Source organism: Athene noctua, chromosome 3 (genome assembly GCF_965140245.1).
Source record: "Athene noctua chromosome 3, bAthNoc1.hap1.1, whole genome shotgun sequence".
NCBI lineage: Eukaryota > Metazoa > Chordata > Aves > Strigiformes > Strigidae > Athene > Athene noctua.
Window position 1 is genome coordinate 16,658,089 of NC_134039.1, and position 14,345 is coordinate 16,672,433.

Genomic DNA, 14,345 nt, shown 5'->3' on the forward strand with positions numbered 1-14,345 from the left:
TTACATGGCACACTCTGATAATATCAGTGCTCTTACTGCAGAATACCGACTAGCACAAATGAAAATTCAGCTGTTTCAGAATTTGCTTTTGATACAAATGGTTGTTGAAACAGATTTTTCCCATGTCCCTTCAAGTTTGTTATCAGAGCTGTGCTGCACAAGGCCTTTTGCACCACTCTCTACAACAAAAGACAGAGAGATCTTGCTCTGAGTGCCCATCAGAAATGCCTCCCCTTCCCTCCTTTACCTCTGACTATTTGGACCTATGCTCTGGTAGCTGGACTTTTTGCACAACTGGTTTGGTTTTCCCTACCAGTGGTATTAATTGTACTTGCCTGTCCTACAAGGGAGAGTGTCTTCTTCAAATGAAAGGCAGAGGAAGCTGGGGCAGGGCTCATAAGAGAGAATGTGCAACCTGTGCCAAGTCCTTCCCTCTGCAAAGGGAAGGCTGCAAAGTCTAGATTTGCTCAAGCTCCATGTCTGTCTAATGCCTTTGGAGTCAGCAACTGCATTGCTCAGGCCAGATTGCGTATTTAGGAATAACCCCACTCCCTCTGCTTTTCGAGATGTTATCCAAGGGTAGGAAGGGGAGATGTGTGGGGCTCTTGTTGTTAAGGTGGAGGAGAGTCCTCTTTAGTGTTGCTGGGGGCAATTAGAAATAAGGAAATGGCTCAGTATTTACCAAGTTCCTGAATCATAATTTTCTTGAAATCACCTCTGGGTCATGTTTTTGTTCTCTGCTTGTGTGATTAGTGCTTTTCTATCATCTCCCAAGATCAGAAGACTTCCGCAGGAGTTAGAGAACCATCCATGGGCCACTGAGAAGCCAGTTGCCCCCTGAAAAATGGAGGGCCTGGTAAACACTTTCCCACCATTCTTCTCAAAAGCCAGTAGAAAATATTTTAGTCATTGCTAAAAACTCATCACCACATACCTCAGCCCCTTACTCACTGTTGTATCTTATTCAAGGGGAACAGCCATTCCTGCATTTCCTTGGGGAAAAAACACCTGTGCCGCAGCAGCACTTGCAGGATGTACAGAAACAGGCTGATTTTGCCGAGAGTGGACGGACCCTTTCCTGTGGCATAAGCTGTATGTGTGTGCGCCCTGGGATGTGTTATGCTGTACCCCAACAGCACAAGATGCTCTGGTGACCAGCATCTCAGACAACCTTTAGGCACAGCAGCAGAGAGAGGCCTCCACTCACCTGGAGGAAGTGTCCCCAAGGAAGAAAATACCATCCTGTCACCAAGAGTTTGTGACAGAAAGCAGCTCTAGGCTCTAGCTTTAGCACTGGTGCTTCTCTACATGCCGGGGCCTGCAGGCACAGTGAAACGTAGCCAGTGCTGGGAATCACGGCAAGGAGCGCTGAAAATTCCGGGGCACGGCTCCCTGGGGGACTCGGGTGTTGTTGCATGTCTAGAGAGGTACGAATGTGATCCAAGCTATTCCAACACGATCCGAGCTATTCCAGCACGGGGGCTGACGATGCTCTCACCTCTGGCGAGTCCCTCGTACCTAACGGGACCCAAACCCGCGCCGAGGCCCCCTTTCACCCGTTACCCCCCCCCCTTCGGGGAGGGCCCCCAACTCCCGCGGGTGACAGTGACCTCGCTGGCCTGGCCAGGCCCGCAGCCCCCGGAGGCGGGTCCCCGCTCCCCCCGCCGCCCTTTCGCACGGCGGCGAGCGGCAGCCTCCCCCACGGCCGCCCCGGAGACACCCCCCCACCCCCAGCCTCGGCGGAGGCGGCGGGGCCGCGCCCGGCGCAGACAAGGGGTTAACACCAGCGAGCGGAGCCGAGCGGAGCGGAGCGGAGCCGAGCCCGGCCGCCCCTCGCACCGCGGCCCCGCAGCGCCGCCGCCCGGCCCCGCCGACCCCCGCCTCCCCGCCGCCGCCGCCGCCCCCGCCTCGGCCCCGGCCCGCCGCCGCCGCCGCGCACATGGCCGCGGCCCCGGTAAGTCCGCCGGGGGAAGCGCGGCTCCTCCGCGCCCGCCGCAACAAAAGCGGGACGGCGCCGGAGGCGGCGGGGACCGGGCCGGGCCGGGCGAGCGGAGCCCCGCGAAGTAACGGGCCGGGAGCGCGGGGGCTCTCCCGAGGCGGCCGCCGCGGTGGGAAACGACGCGACATTGTCGAGGCGCCCAGGGAAGCCGCGGCGGGCGGGGACCCCGGGGGCTGCCTCGCTGGGTCGGGGCCGGCGGCGCGGGCAGGTGGCGGCGGGCACGGCCGGTGAGGGGCGGGCGGGGCGGCCTTCGGCCCCCGCTGCCCCCACCCGCCCGATGGGAGGGCGGCCGAAGGGGGGCCCGGAGGCCGCGGCGTCGTGGAGGGCCTGGCCGGAGCCACCCGGCGAGGAGATTTCTGGTGTTTGGCTCGCTGAGGCCAGATCTGGCAACCCCACGTGTGTACCAACCCATGCGTGGGCTGCCAGCCAGGACCCGAGGGCGGTGATGGCAAGCAAGGCTGCTGCGAGAAATGCCCCGGCCGTGCCTCGCTGCCGGCGCTGCAGGAGCTGTCACTGCCAGGCGGCTGGAGGGGACACGACGCCCTGGTGCTTCGGGCAGGGATCTGGCAGCTTCGGGCTCTCTCGAGCGAGAAGCAGAGGCGCTGGTGTGTCAGCGTGAGGCCCGGGCAGCCTCCTTTTGTCAGGATCCCACCCAGTCCCGACTATGCCCTGGGCACTCCTCCATGGAAGCAAGCAAACGCTCATGTTCAAGGTTTGCACGTTTCCCAGGTGTGACCTGCCTCGGTCTTGGGAGAGATTAAGCTACCCAGGACGAATGGGGGACCTGTAATTTTGAGATCTTCTTCTAAGGAGCTCTTCTAAAGACTTCCTTCCGTGGATAGGGACGGAGCCTATATTTCACTCAGTTGTGTTTGTGTTACTTAGGCAGTTGTCCCAAACCCACTCCTCAGGCATGTGCTTGGGGTGGTGCATCCTTGAGGAGAGCTGCCTTTCGCCCCTTTCTCCTCATAGCCCTCGGTGGAATAGTTTACAAGAAGGCCTGTCAGAGGAAAGGTGAATAGGGGACTCTCACTTTTAACGGTGGTCTCCTGAAAGCCAAAACCAATCAATGGAGGCAGCTCTAAACTCATTCTGAGTGGAGTCAGGAAAACAGAGCTGGTTCCTGAAGTTCTCACTCAGCCTTTAGCAGCAAGTGCTGGCTCCAGATGGCTTCACATGGTTTTACTTAGAGGTATGTCCAGTGTTTATAAAAGGAACAGCGCTTCAGCCAAAATTCCCATGAATCAGACTCTCTGATTTTCTGAGACAAGAGGAGGTTCTTAATATGAATATTTATCCTGTGTGTTTCATAGCATTATTTCAGAGGTAGGTGACAACCATGTGCAAACACCAATACAAGGAGAATGCTAAGCCAGCAGTTCCCTTGCAGGGTAAGGCCTTCCTGCATTTAGAGAGCATCCCTTGTGCATGTATGTATCTATATTTATACACATATTTCCAAAGAAGATTCTTCTCTTAATGCTTCTGAGCAGAGACACCTATATTTGATGAAGAAAGGCCAGCATTCTCCCATGACTTTGACTGAATGATACAACAGACCCCATCTCTGTCCAGGACAGTCATGGTAGCAGAACCACAAGCAGGAAAAATTAATTATTTTTCCATCTTGCCTTGTTCAAAAATACCTGTCTCCCAGATTGAAAAATAGCAAGTGAACAGTTTGTGGGAGGGGACAGTATCTCTTCAATACAATTTTTTACAAGAGGATAACATCTTTCTCTTTGAATCCTGAGCAATACCATTTCACATGCCATGGGTTTTCCCATGCACTTGGAAAAGATGGCTTTTCCCCTTGTTTTCCACACTCTTGGCCTGGGGAAGCATTGTTGACCTTGACGATACCTCAGGCCTAGGAAGGAGGACTTCACTTGTTTCTGTCTTCCCATATGTCCCCTCTGAGGCAGCATATCTGAATCGGCACCACGTAGAAAAGCCACAATGACTGATCCTCCTCTGCTGCTCACTTGTTTCGTCTGTGCCCTGTATCAGTGCTGGTTGCTGACTGAGGCACACTTGCATTGTTCAGGGCCGCCAGCAGCTTCAGGGCGGCAGCCTGCAACTCTTCCTCTCTCAGTGCCTTCCCCATGGTCAACAGCCACTGAAATGTCTGCAGTGAATTCTGCACATGGGTATCTTGTAGCCTCAGGAGGAGATCCTGGATGTCACTGGTGGGCAGCTGTCCTTTCTGCTGGTCACTGCCTGTCACCGCCGTGGCATGTGGGTCAGCAGGATTTAGTTGCATGTTCCTTGACTCAGGTAAGGAGGTGGGGATCACAGCTACTTCTGTGTCAGGGATGGAGTGGAGTGGCTGGGCAGTTGTGGGAGACATAGGAAAAGGGGACTGGGAACTGAAGATGTCGGACAACATGGCATCACTGTTCACGGTCATGTCGTTGAAGGCTTGTGTGCTCCCCAGCTCGGCTTTGGTCTCTCCTGGGCATGCAGTCCTCTGTGGAGGAGAAAACACACCTCTGTAGAGGCAGTGGGATTCAGGAGCAGGCACCTAGCCACCCCCCTGTTCTGTGGGGCTAGCACTCACTGCATAATTCTGTCTTTCCCACTCCCTACAAAGATGAGCCCAAGAAAGGAAAGAAACCTTCTCATTTCCTTATCGAGTCTCCCCATAAGTCTCTTCTTGTGAATCCCAGTTGTTTTTCTCTTTCCTTCTCTTCTAGCCTGCATGAACCGCCCTTTCTCCTGGGGTAACCTAGGTTGTCTCAACTTGGTTAGGAATGAGAGCTGGAGATAAGGGCTGAGGTGGTCCTCAAAGGTTCTTTTTCTTCAGGAATACCTTCTGCAAAGTCCCCTTTTTGACAAGTGGCTGCAGGTGCCATCTGTGTAAAGTAGTCAGCTTGGTGCAAGTGTCATTGGAAGGTGGGATGCCCATGGCTCTCTTCTATCTTCCCTATCTTTTAGCCTCCTGTTTTCCCACTTCCTCATTTTCAAGGCTCTCCCTTTTCCCTGGTCATTGCCCAGAGCACAACATGATCTTCAGGAAATAGCTAAATAACTCACCTTAATGAAATACTTTTTCCTAGTACAGCGATAAAAAGAAAAGGCGCAGAAGTCGGGGAAGAAAGGAGTTCCTGGCAGTTCAGAGCATATGGGCCCTGGAAAGAGTCAAATAAAGACACAGAGTCAGTGTTAAGCTCCAGTGCTGGGGTCCCACCAGCCCTCAGCAATAACCTCACTGTCTAATGACATCCCTTCATAAAAACCCCCATGCCATTTGGGTGCCTCCCTGAACCTTGGTGAGAAACTCCACAGCTTCTTGGTCATCTCCATGACCCAAGGTGTGAGAGGAGGCTGGTCCCAGGGACATGTTTGGATGCAATCAAGTGTGAGAGAGGATGCTCACGAGCAGATGTCTTCTCACCACAGGGTCTCTCCCCACTCCTCTCCCCCACCAGCTCACAAGTCTCTGTCCCCTCCCAGTGATCAAGTCTGGTTCTGGCTGTGCAGGACCCCCCATCCGTCTGCCTGCCCTGGGGAGTCACAGTTGGCTTTACCCTCAGGGATGACTCCATGGTTTTCGTACTTGTCCAGCATCTGGACCAGGGGGTTCTGGCAGCCGTCCAGTGCACGAAGGAGGCAGGCAGTGCTGGCATGACGGGCAGCCCGGAGGGACCTGAAGAACTGGCGGTACTCCTGGTCAGAGAGTGGTGTTCCCGGCTGCTGCGCTTTCATGCCCCAGGAGCCAGCTGTGCAGCCCCAACCCAAGAGCACTGGTGAAAAATAAAATGCAGGGAGTCAGAGGGAGAAAGGAATGCTAACCATGGCACACTCAGAAGAGCCAGAAGGCTGAACCCAGATCTCTGTTGCCTTCTCTGGGTGCACATGGGAAATGCAGGCTCAAGATGCAGGATCTAGACCTGGGGAAAACCTGCTCTGCCCATATTGAAAGGGGTGTAGTATTTTGGGGACAGTACATGGCTGAGGGACCTTCACCAAAGCTCTGAATATTCAAATCTTGAACTGAGAGAAATGTCTTGGAAGTCAATGATGATACTGGGAATGTAGCTCTGCTGTTGGGGCTGGAGCAAGGAAACTGTTTCCTTTCAAGATTTTAGCCTCTGGCTAAGTGAGTCCAGACCCCTTGAGTTAATGGAGCATGTCCCAGTGGACGCATGTATGCCCTTACAATGGGCCAAGTGTTCACTGAACCCTTATGCAAAACTTAAAGCCGATTCTTCCCTGTAAAGAGCATTATGAAAGCTTGTGAAATCAAACCTTTGGAGGTTAGATGTGTCCAAGTAAAAGCTTCATGTGCAATCTTAATTTCATCTCCTCTTGCATGTGCTTTTTATACATTCTTGATGTACGCAGCAGCCTACTCTTTTCTAAAAACTTGGCAGCTCCTTCAGTGTAGAGACTGGACCTGCTCTGTCAGGGAATCAGTTTCCCAGGTTAGGCACTTACTATATTCAGGACATCTGCCTCATTTCCCACAGCTTGGAAGGTGTATGGAAGAATGGGTCAGGAAGATGTTGGAAGGGCAAGGGTAGTTTTGTGGGTACTCTTCCAAGAAGTAGGTTTTATTCCTGACTGCACTAGAGGCTCCTGCATGATGCTAGGCAAGTACCAGGTTTCTTAGCATGTTATTAATGGCATTTTCCTTACCTTGTGGGCTGCCATTTATAGGAAGGCTGAGCTTTTTGGAGTCTGCATGTGGTGTATTTTGCTACATTAGCATATCTACTCTGAGAAAACAGAGCTGAGATATCTCAAACCGAGATTCTAAAAGTAGTGAATGATTTGAGTTTAATCCCTCTTTGCCCTCATTTTGCTATTTGCAAAATCACCATAAACCAATTAATAGCTGTGAAGTTCTAAAACATGGGAGTATGTAAAAAGTTCCTGAGGAAGTGAGTCATTCTGTCTGTAGCAGAGTTCAAATGGGATCAGTAAATAAATCAGAGTCAAACAGTGAACAATAAGGGTGACATAACATACTGAATAGCTGCTGATTAGAAAGGCAGTGTCCGTCCAGGGACTAAAGAAGCCAAGACCATGTGAAAACAGTGAAGCCAGGTAATTAAAGAGCTGGGTTACTACATCCATGTACACGGGGAACAAATCTAAGGTTGCAAAATGACTGTGATTCAGGCATGCTCCAAGCTTGACTTTGCAACCTCTGTAAGTCTCTTAACCTATGATGTCTTTGTTTTTCTTTTGGTCAAAACAAAAACTTCCGCATGGCCTATATCTTATTAAAATCTATGCCATCTTATTAACACCTGTGTGTTAAGGTTACATGTAGCGTTCCCCCCAAGAAGACGGCAAGGGTTATCAGGCACTTGGTGGGGCAGTAGGAAAGGAAAGCACCACACTTTGCCAGGTGATTGGGGCAGGGTTGCAGAAAGCAGGGGAATGAGGAGACTGGGGGATACAGAGCACCTCCACGGTCTCCTGCTAGGATGTGGCCAGAGCAGCCTGGCCTTTCTACCCATTTCTTCCAGCTATATACCTTTCTGTTTGTCTTTCACCAAGGTTCTCTCTCAGGCCTCTTTCTCCTCCCTCCCCTGTCACTTCATCTGGCCAGCTTTTCCCTCCAGATCTCCACTTTGCATTTGTGTCTGGTTTACGCACCCAGCTGACCCTGTCATTGCATCACCAGTCTCCACCTCTGCTCCAGCCTCTGCCCACTGCATCCAACTCCCAAGTCCTCCTCCCTCGCTCCTAGGTCACTCTCTGGCCTGCCTTGATGAATAAAATACCAGCTTCAGTGGGTGAAGACTGGCAAAATTTTAAGCACATGAAATCTTTGCACCTGAGGCATTCGAGGGTGCTCCCATCTCTTTCTCTCACCTCCAGACTGCCAAAGCTGGAGAGCGATCGGGAGAGGTGGAGAGCAGCTGGGTCGGCTGCCCTTTCTCACAACCTGGCTTGAAGGAGAGACATTTACTACTCACCAAACAAAACCAGACAAGCCCACGTGGCCAACATCACACCGTGAGTGGTGTCCGTAACAGTCTGGGGTACCCTATGCTGCTTGAGGTGTCACCTCTGCTGCTTTGCCTGCCTGCCTGCGTTCTCTTCCTGCCCCTCTGGGTTCTCCCAGGAGAGCTGGGGAGGTGTCATGGATGGTGGTGTCACAGAAGACGCCTCTGTTCCCACTGTTCCATCCACCGCTGCCCCTGCTTCCTCCTGCCCACGCCTCCCCCTGCTTCCCCTCCTGCCCCACCACCGGGCCTGTGTGCTGCCCAGCGCTGGATTTGTGTTGGGGAACTCAGTGGCAGCTGCTTGCCTGAGGCAGAGTTTGGGCACAGGCTACCTCCTGTGGCAGTGGGGTCTGATGTCTTTGCTGTGCCACTGGGTTCAAACTCAGAGAAGGTCCCCATGGAAGATGTTTGGTTTCCCTGGGTTGACATCCATGGTAACTTTCTGTTCTCCCCCCCTCTCCCGTATCCTGGAGACACATGGTCTCAGTGGCGGCTCACCCGCCCCTGGCCAGCCTCATCCTTCGTGGGGAAGCCTCTTTGGGGCTGCTATCTGTCTGTCATCACAGGAGCTCAGTCTCTCTCATTGCTCATTTCACCTGGTAAGGAGTAGGTTACCTTATCAGCCAGGACACTGCTTGTAGACTTGGCTTTGTCTGAAAATGGTTGCTCTGGAGACCGGCACCTTGTCCTGGGTTTGGTGCTCAGTGGTGTTTGGGGTTTCCCATCTTGTTTAAAGACAGATCTTTCCTACCCACCACACAACATGCTTTTCTGCCATATCTCACAACCTACCTGGCTCTGCACAGCATCAGCTGTCTTCCTGCATCTGCTTTCTGCCTTCTGTAGGTGCTTGTCCACCATTTTAGGGTGCATGTTGATGATGCGCTCGCAGCAGCTCTCAAACAACAGCAGGAAGGGACTGAGCCAGAAGGATGTTTCTTTCCTCCTAAAATCAGAAGGATGGTTCAGCAGGGTCAGGCTTATCCACAGAGCGGCACTGTGGATGGAGATTGTATGGGGAGGGAGACCTTGGCTTCCTTGCCTTTTACTGGGATCAGAGCCTGTAGCTGCTGCCTGCTGCCAGGAGGAGTGGAAACACCCTCTCCCCAAGGGGTGATCCCCCCAAATCCACTGTGGAAGAGGCAGTGTGGAGCAGGAAGGATGTGACTCCAGGCTGAGGCAGAGCCAACAAAATGTCAGATCTCCATTTTATCAGGAGCCTCCTTTTTTTGTGGTGGTGTTATGCAGGTGAGGAAATCTTCCCTCTGTCCTCAGGAGGGCCTGGCAACTGTCACAGTACCGTCCTCTGGTACACCACTGAGCAGCCAGTTCGTTTGTTTCTCATTTTGAAAGGAAAAGATGCTGGTTTACATTTCTTACGAACACCCAGTCATGAGCAATTTTACACGTGTTTCTAGTGGCACGGTGGGAATCTACGTGACCAAAATGGTGCAACACCACTGCAGAGCTGGCATTCATTCACATGTGCAGTTTTAAAGCATTTTCTTTCTGTAACCTGTACATTTCTAGGATGTTACTGAGCCCTCAGCATCTTAAAATGCCTCTGTACAAATACCACTGCACAAATGTAGTGCTAAATGGGTGATCTAATTTTCTATCCCACAAACCCCACTCCTGCACAGCATACTTCTGCTCTGAAAAGACATCCTTGAAAAGTGGGATTGTATATTGGCTGACTAAATCATCTCGGTGTTCATGCATAAACAGGTGTGTGTTTGTTTTTTTCTGCTCACTGCCAGCCCTGTAAACCCTATCTGAAACAAGGCAGCCAAACTGCCATTTTTCTGGAGCACAGGACAGAAAATTCTGCCTTCGGACTGCTCCTGTCAATAATGTGTGAGCAGACCAGAATCTCTTGCCCAGAGCTGTGTGTGCCTGGCTGAGCCACTGAGAGCAACCAAGCAAAATACTCCTTTGGTAGAGGCAATAAATGGGACGCCAGACAGACACAGAAAGCAGCTCAGTTGTGAAGGTGGCTTTTTTCTTCCATCTGCAGAACAGAACTGCATTAACTATATTATGTTCTTATTTAGTCACTAGGAAGAAAGATGATGGAGAGAAAATGGTGTGAGGAATCAGTATTATTCTTACACAAAACCCAGTAGAAGGCATTTTGGTCTGGAAGTGCAGCAGGAGGAACATCTAGACACTTGTGAGAAGTCAGCAAGCTGGCAGGCAGCTCTGTGCTGACAGGTAGTCAAACCTGTCTTCACTACATGAGCTGACCCTGGTTACTGGACCCAAACAGCAGTGCCACGGTGTGCGTGGCAGAACAGACAGTGACCCTGACTCATGTTTCTGGGTGTAATTTTCCTCTAGTCTAGGTTGCTTTCATCTGCTAAATACTTATTCTTGGCTCTACTTACTCTACGGCACGGCTACACATCTGTTTTCTTTCCTTTAATCAGGATCTGCAGTCCCTAACTTGGCTTTAACCTCCTGGATGGAGTGAAGAGAAACAGCTTTGTGGCCAGAAGCAGCTAAACACCAAGACAGTAGAGAGATTGCTCACAAGGTGAGAAAGTGGATAGAGCATGTCTGGGAAGGAAAGAGCTGAGTGCTGAAAATTTGTTGTGTCCTGTGCTGCATGCCTCACTCTCATCCGGCTTGTACTGCTCCAGTACTTTAAAAGATGAAACACACTCCTGGGGTATCTAATAGCCTTTCAAAAAGACCCTATCCAAAATGAAATAAAATCCTGTGTATTTTTCAGTGAAGACTATACTCAGAATGTTAGAAGGCATAACTAACGGAAGTGTGGCTTTTTCTTCCTTCCATGCTGACAATATTTTTCATGTTTTATTGGTCAGTTTGCCTTGAGGTGCATGCTTTGGGCCAGTGTTTTATTTGTACTACAAATGTTTTTCAGCCCTGAGTGTTGTAAACAAAACTTTGGTAATCAGTTAAAACCAGTGCCATGGTGTCTTCCAAAACATGCAGATCACCTGAAACAAAACCTGAGGGGTTTATCCTGCTGCATTCACCTCATATTCTGACATCCCACACATAAGAGGATGATGTCAACTGTGTAAACAGTGCCATCCAGCTAATCAGCTTACCTCACACTCCAGCATCCATTTCCAAGGTGTGTTCTCCATATGAGTATAACTAATAAAAAATCAGGAGCCTCTAAATGTTTAAATCGAAATGTTCATTTCTGTGCTTGATTAATAAAACAGTTTATCTTTCCACTCATTCGCCTATCTGTTCTGTAGACAAAATCTAGATACAGTTTGCTGCAGAATATGTAGGCCTTCCTTTTTAAGGAAAAGAGCTATGACTGGAAAGAAGAAAGAAAATAGTCTGCTTGGCAGGACTGGATGTTCCTGGGGGTTGACTGCTTCCTTCCTTGATCAAGCATGGGAATGCTGGAAGAAGAGCAGTGATTCACAGGCAACAGGAGAGAAGCAGCTGCAGTGAGGGTTGTTGAGGAGAGCAGTGATGTTCCTCTAACCTCACTAGACATGGGACATGAGGACAATCAAGTGATGAGTTTTGTCCTTTAGGGCTGTAACTTTATGATGGAGGACCCTTTTTGCGATCTGTGGCACAGTGGCTGCTTGTCTTTGGGTCACACTCTGTTCCTGCACTCCTTGGTCTCAGTGCCCTCACTCTGCCTAGAGAAGATACTGAGAGGGTGGGTCCTCACTGTTAGCTAATGGTGGCTGACATGCAGCAGGTATCTGCAGTTGCCCTGTTTGGACTTCTCCCTCCAAGAAGCAGGGGGGCTTTATTCATTGCTAGTTCCTCTGTTCACTCCAGCAGGTGACAGGACCATGGACAACACACAAAAGGGCAAGCTTCATCAGGAGAGTCCTGTGAGAGCTGAACTGCATCTGTTCCCCTCCAGAAAGCGCACAGGAGATACCTTCCAGGATGCTGATCAAAGACAGGACTGCAAGCAGAAGCTGGAGGCAGAAAGTGAGGTGGAGACTTTTGGAAAGAGATGGGGAATGGTAACTCCCTGTGGGATGGAAGTCTGGGAATGTGAGGACAGTGGTAGAGCCCACATCAGCAAAGTTATCCTTGCTGGGGACAAGCCAGACCCACCCATGTGTGGGAACGGTGCCATTTGGATTCAGCACGTGGGAGAGAAAACATACGAGTGTCCCGAGTGTGGGAAGAGCTTCAGCCGGAGCTCGTACCTGAGCCAGCACCAGAGGATCCACCTGGCAGAGAAACCCTTCAGCTGCTCCGAATGTGGGAAGAGCTTCACCCGCAACTCAGACCTTATCAAACACCAGCGGATCCACACAGGCGAGAAGCCCTACCAGTGCAATGAGTGCAAGAAGACCTTCAGCCAGAGATCCAATGTGATCAGGCACCAGCGGACCCACACGGGAGAGAGACACTACCAGTGCAACGAATGCGGGAAGAGCTTCAGCCAGAACTCACATCTCATTGTCCACCAGCGAAGCCACAAGGGTGAGAAACCCTTTAATTGTCCCCGGTGTGAGAAGAGCTTCAGCGATCGCTCTTCTCTGATCATACACCGCAGAATCCACACGGGAGAGAAGCCTCACAAGTGCCAGGAGTGCGGGAAGCGTTTCCGGGACAGCTCAGCCATCATTAGGCATCAGAGGATCCACACGGGAGAGAAACCATACGAGTGCACCGAGTGCGGGAAAACCTTCCGGCAGAGCTCCTCGCTGGTGACCCATATGCGAACACACACGGGCGAGAAGCCCTACAAGTGCCCTGTGTGCGGGAAGGGCTTTAGCCAGAGCTCGGCGCTCACCACGCATCGCCGCATCCACGGGGGGAAGGCCTTGCCCATGTACCACGGCGGCCTCCTGACCAACCCCTACCAGTGTGCTGAGTGCGGCCGGAGGTGCAGCGACCGCTCCACTCTGGCCAAGCACCAGAGCACGCATGCCGAGGAACGGCCCTACATCTGCGTGGAGTGCGGGGACAGCTTCCGACGGAGCTCGGCTCTCAACGTGCACCTGAGGATCCACCGCGGGGAGAGACCCTACAAGTGCGAGGAGTGCGGAAAAACGTTCAGGCACAGCTCAGCCCTCGGTGCCCACCTGAGGATCCACGCAGGAGCCAAGCCCTATGAGTGTGGTGAGTGTGGGAAAAGCTTCCGGAAAAGCTCAACGCTTAAAGTGCATTTGAAAATCCACGCAGCCAAGAAACCTTACAAATGTACGATGGGTAGGAGAACATTCACTTCCTGCTCACTTCTGCCATAGGGCTGGAGCAGATGATCGGAACAGGAAACAAAAGCAGTGTTTGAGGTACCTGAAAAGGGTGGGTGATGAGAACCACGGTGGGAAGAGACTGACTGGAGACATGGTAGCTCTGGTGTCAGGACCGGGGGCTTAACCCCAGCAGCACAAAAACCATTAGGAGGTCTGGAAGCAGGGAGTTAGTCCTAAGAACTGAGCACTGGTGGTTTAGGAAGAGTGCTGAGAGCCTAGGGACCAGGCACCAGCTTCTGGGTACATCGGGGACTGTGAATATGCGGTAGAATAACAACTGGCAGAATCAGGCTTGTAACATAACTTTACAACTAAAGCAAAGATCAAAATAAAAAGTTCCAGGTTGGTTCTGACTCAAAACTTTGGCTTGTTAGACACTGTAGTAGTCTTAGGAACTCTCTTTTTATTACTTTTCCTGATTTTTGATGAATGTAGTAAGTTTACACAGTGTTTGACAAGGCACTTCCAATCTTTTGAGTCTAAGACTTCGGAGATGAACTTCAATCTATTTGTCTTTTCTTCCTTTTTTTCCAAATCTTACATGGGACAATGAATTCCTACCTCTGCACGCAAAGCCTGAATGACACAATAGCTGAGTAACGCAAAACTCTCGTGGCTGTTCCCAGAAAACATAGATGCGCAAGTATTTCCAGTTGGAACACTGCCCATTACTAGTCTGTGGCAGCTTCTTCCAAATTTGTCCTTGCTGGTGTGAAACACCTTCCAATTTGGGACATCAGCAAAACATGGGCAAAAATGTGGCCTTACCTTATTTAACCAAAAAAATACTTTCCCCCCGCCCTCCCCCTCAAGATGTCCTAGTCTGACCTGGTACATGATGAGTTCCTACTGGTAGTCCAGAGAGTGTTTGCAATTTTGTAGTCCTTTTTATGATAGAGTACTCTCTAGCTTACTACTGTTTGTAGTATTAACATACAAAGTTCAGCATTAACACATAGGAATTACCACATTTGCATTTATTACTATGCTAATGACTGTATATTACATAAACCTCCTCTATATTGCTATGTTTTATTACTAGCTACGTGTTTCCTTCCTAAATAAAAGCTTTTTTTCTCTGTATAATCCCGTTTTCTGTCCTTGCATATGATGGGAGTGAAATTGCAGAGCAGGGTCAGCCCCACACTGACTTGGTGT

General features: G+C 50.8%; 1 protein-coding gene across 2 annotated transcripts; it reads left to right on the forward strand.

Annotated features, from left to right (window-relative positions):
• Positions 1–1,884: 1,884 nt before the first annotated feature.
• Positions 1,885–14,238, forward strand: LOC141958970 (uncharacterized). 2 transcript variants are annotated; one of them, XM_074902100.1, is made up of 3 exons: positions 1,885–1,954; positions 10,392–10,498; positions 11,746–14,238. In XM_074902100.1, exon 3 carries the CDS (start codon positions 11,760–11,762, stop codon positions 13,176–13,178), a length of 1,419 nt encoding a protein of 472 aa, XP_074758201.1. In that variant the 5' UTR covers positions 1,885–1,954; positions 10,392–10,498; positions 11,746–11,759; the 3' UTR covers positions 13,179–14,238. The 2 variants fall into 2 exon arrangements, with proteins under 2 accessions (XP_074758201.1, XP_074758202.1); XM_074902101.1 differs by having other exon boundaries at positions 11,749–14,238.
• Positions 14,239–14,345: the final 107 nt, after the last annotated feature.

Excerpts from the sequence above, each read along its gene's own strand:
- LOC141958970 (XM_074902100.1), top strand. The coding sequence starts at position 11,760 with ATGGACAACACACAAAAGGGCAAGCTTCATCAGGAGAGTCCTGTGAGA.